Source organism: Takifugu rubripes, chromosome 1, assembly GCF_901000725.2.
Source record: "Takifugu rubripes chromosome 1, fTakRub1.2, whole genome shotgun sequence".
In the NCBI taxonomy this organism is placed as follows: domain Eukaryota; kingdom Metazoa; phylum Chordata; class Actinopteri; order Tetraodontiformes; family Tetraodontidae; genus Takifugu; species Takifugu rubripes.
In genome coordinates, this window is record NC_042285.1 from 16,172,176 (window position 1) to 16,175,939 (window position 3,764).

The 3,764-nt window shown below is 45.7% G+C and overlaps 1 protein-coding gene across 4 annotated transcripts in view; it reads left to right on the top strand.

Moving 5' to 3' along the window:
• Positions 1-1,229: 1,229 nt before the first annotated feature.
• abi3bpa (ABI family, member 3 (NESH) binding protein a) overlaps positions 1,230-3,764 on the top strand; it is a 23,258-nt gene continuing 20,723 nt past the window's right edge. For all 4 annotated transcript variants that reach the window (XM_029838643.1, XM_011608656.2, XM_029838650.1 and 1 more), the window contains exon 1: positions 1,230-1,572. In XM_029838643.1, coding sequence (XP_029694503.1) covers positions 1,458-1,572 — 115 coding nt within the window. In that variant the 5' untranslated portion in view covers positions 1,230-1,457. The remainder of the gene's footprint in view (positions 1,573-3,764) is intronic.

Below are 3,764 nucleotides of genomic sequence, written 5' to 3' on the forward strand. Positions count from 1 at the left end.
CAACTCGCCATGGCCGCAGACCTCCGTGTGGTCCCCCAGACAGAGCGCCACCCTCTGTATCTGCTGGGCTCCCTCTGGCGGGTGCTGGGATCAGGACTTGGGCCTCTTGTTTCTGTACATTAATCTGCTGCATGATCGAGATGACGCAGGCCGCCATTTTCCCATGATATCATGACCTTTGAGGCATGGATGATGATGGGTCACTGCTGAATGAGACGGGGCTTCTCAGAGGTCAGGTGGGCGTTCTTCAAAGTTGTTTACAGTGTAATTCCAGAGACAATGAAACCTGTCTTTTATTTAAATATTGTTTTTTACAGTGAAGGTCAGAGGTCAACATGAGTGTCGAACTCCAACTGCCTTCATTTGGTATGGAATCAGCAACAATAAAGTTGAAATACATCAGGAAGTGTGACATTTTCCCAATCCTAAATCCCAAAGGACTGAAGCTGTGCACACTCAGCTTTGCTGGAAAATGTTTTTCAATCACCTGCAGAAAGGAAATCATGGATCCACATACAAAAACATTAGCGTTCCACTCATAACAAGCTAGTTGGTGACAAGGAACTCGACCAATTGTTTCCTTTTCTACAATAGATCTCCTGGCAGGCGGATGCTGATGCGTGAGTGACTTTGCTAGCACCGGCTCTGACACACTCCTCTGGCTGCAGTGTTTGTTGGCAGGTGGAGTTGCTGATGTGTTGAAAAGCAATAAAAAGAAATAATAGAACGATGACTGTGATCACAAAAGCAGAGCTCGGATCATGTGTCTGACGCATTGTCCTCGATGCCCCCACCCTAGAGGCAAGAAAGCAGCAACACCCTGCTGGGGGTGAAAGAGGTGAAAGAAGGTCTCAGAGAAAAGGATGAGGATACGCCAAACAAAGACAATGAGAAGCAAACAACTGTGAATCCAGCCAGTCTGAAGCGTGGTTCCACTGTGTTCTGCCAAAATGCTTCCATTGTTAGACCACGGTCCAAGTGGAACTGTCACCTTACAGTAACAGATCTGGAATCAGGAGATTTACAGTTCACATTTACACATGTTTAATCAGTAGCGTTGTACTTAAATACGGAACTTGAGTAACTCTTTTGCATTATCAAGTAGTAGTAAATAGAGAGAGGGAGAGAGGGAAAGAAACCGAAAGAAGAAGGGAAGGAGGGTACTGATGTGGGTGTTTCTTGCTCTGTGTGTCTCCTCCCTCCCTCATAGAGGTATAGATGGAGCAGGAGACGCCTGCTCTATCTACAGGTCCAGCTTCTGCACTGGCTCAGACGGCGTCCAGGATCGAGCCCCAGCTGGACATCTGCAGCCGCACATGAGGCTCCGAGTGCTGCCAAAGATTTAGTCATCCGCCAGAGCGACGCTGAGAGACAGCTCCACTTCTGAGTTTCACTCTCGCTGCAAGATCCCGGCTTCAGTCCCACCTGAGATTCAGGGCTGAGCGGCAGCACGGACGATGATGGCGAGGAAGAGGATGCAGAGACAGTCACTCACATTTGTGGTCGTTTTCCTAATTGCCTTCATCTCTGACATAGTTGTGTCCGGCCCCTCCTCGCCCCTCAGGAGGAGAGGTAGGTGACACTTAGGAATTATATATAGTAAATCTTTCTTTTTTTTTTTTACATTTGCTTATAGAAATGCATGTTCACTATGAACTGATGTGCTGCAAAGGTCAGAGTTTGGAGTTCTGAGAACACAGATGTATCCCACCACTTTCCAAGGATATCTGCCTGATGGGACAGATATATATACACGGCTTCTTCCTCTGTTTTAGTGAAAGCGTACCTCTTAGAAATGCAGAAGGGGACACTTATTGTAAAGTCTGTTATGTGACATTCGAATATATCAATTGCAAGCCCATGAGAGATGTTCCGAGCCCTTAAACCAACAGGCGGTGACAAAATGCAGAGAAGCGAGGCCAGGACAGGCGTCTCCTCAACCAGATTTCCTATTATGTGGATACCTGTTCAGCACAGCAGTATTAGATCCCATCCTGATTCCCATATTTGGCTGCATTGTCGCTCTGCTGCATGATTGTAAAGGGGCTGTGCTGTATTCATAATCTTGTGTTTATAAGAGAGAAGTGTGGAGCTGGAGGGGAGGTAGGCTTCAAGATGGCTCTGATTATTTACACTTGATTTACTGCTCTTAAGTTACTGACGTAGTTGCAACTTTAGGCAGTGAACAATTCTGAACTCTTGCACTGGGCAAAGGAATGAACGTTTAAAAGGGCTGTATATTCAATAAAGGTTGGATATTGACATGTGTGTTCCACTGTAATCAGTATTCTTCCAGGAAACACATGGGCGGAGGGTAACAGGTCATTTGCAGCTTCCTGCTTAGTTTCATGAGGTTAGGCTTGTTTGTTTGGACATAAATTGTAAAATTGTGATTGTCGAGAAGAAGATCTAATGAAGTTACTTAGTATTTCCTGAGTGGTTATGGAAAGAAACAGTCAGCACACTACAGAAACGTGACGTCCAAGTCGGCATCGCTGTACATGTAATATAAACACTGATGTTTTGATGCTTAATCGAATGGTGGGTTTATGCTTGATGGCCACGCGCTGCAGTGGGACATAAAAACAGTGGGGAAAGTTTCTCCATGTGTGGAAGTGGCTGGCCAAGAATGACCTGCAGACAAAAGTCAACGTGCAGCTCTGCAAGATGAAAGAGGTTGTATAGCTGTTTGCTTTGGAAAAGTATTCAAACATCTGTGATCCTCTTGGATTGAGTCCCCTCTCTTAGGCTGAGACGTGTTCTTCACAGAGTTGCTTGCTGTTTTTTTTTTTTTTTAAAGTTGACAGAGAATTTGTGCCTGTATTTTAAATCATTCACACCTGCTTTTTACCCTGGTTGCTGTGCTTTCCCCTTAATTCCATGGATTTTGAATTGATTCAATCATGTAAATGCCAGCAGAATACTCATACATAATCCACAGCGCTCTGCTGGGTTTGGGTTTGAAGCCCAGAGTGCCAGACGCTTTTCTGTGTGGAGTTTGCATGTTGGCCTGGTGTCCATGAGGGTTCTCTCCAGGTACGTCTCTGCGTACCACCTATACTCTCTCTGACTGTGAGTGCGAGGGGTTGTTTATCTCTGTGTGTTGGCCGTTGCGATGATCTGGTGACTTGTCCAGGTTGTATCCTGCCTCTCATCCCAAGGCAGCTTGATTGATGGAGGGATGATTTTATTTTTTAGACAAATAGGCTTTAATGAGGAATGTGGCTTTTTCTGGATCACTGCAAAAGAATGCAATATGAAATCCAGTACAAAATATGGTCAGCTTTTTAATAAGATGCAGAAGGGGAGGAAAGGGGGAAAAAACAGCTGCGGCTGGAGCTGACGTGCTGTGAGAGTCGTGCAGCGAAGCCACCAGGGTGAAGGGAAATGTGAGACAGTTATCTCAGTCATGAGTTTCTCCTTCTGAACCACAGGCTGAGACCTCCCATGAACCTTTGAGAGCTCGCGGAGGCTCAGAGCAGGACTCTCCTCATTCAATTCAGCTGCCCGCGGCCCCAAGTTTAAGGTTTTTTGCATCAGTTAAGAGAGAAACCAAGAACCCGGCATGGGAAGCTGTAAACATCGGTCTCCGTCTCCATCAGGCATAAAGCCGAGTCTGTCAGAACAGGATGTGTGCAGGTGGCATCTGCCAAAGAACCAGAAAGGCCTCCTTCTTGCTGCACACATTAAAGGCTAAAACAAGTGCGCCTTTGTTTTTTCAACTTCACTTGTTTATAGAGTATTTCATTAGTTTACTCATCAGC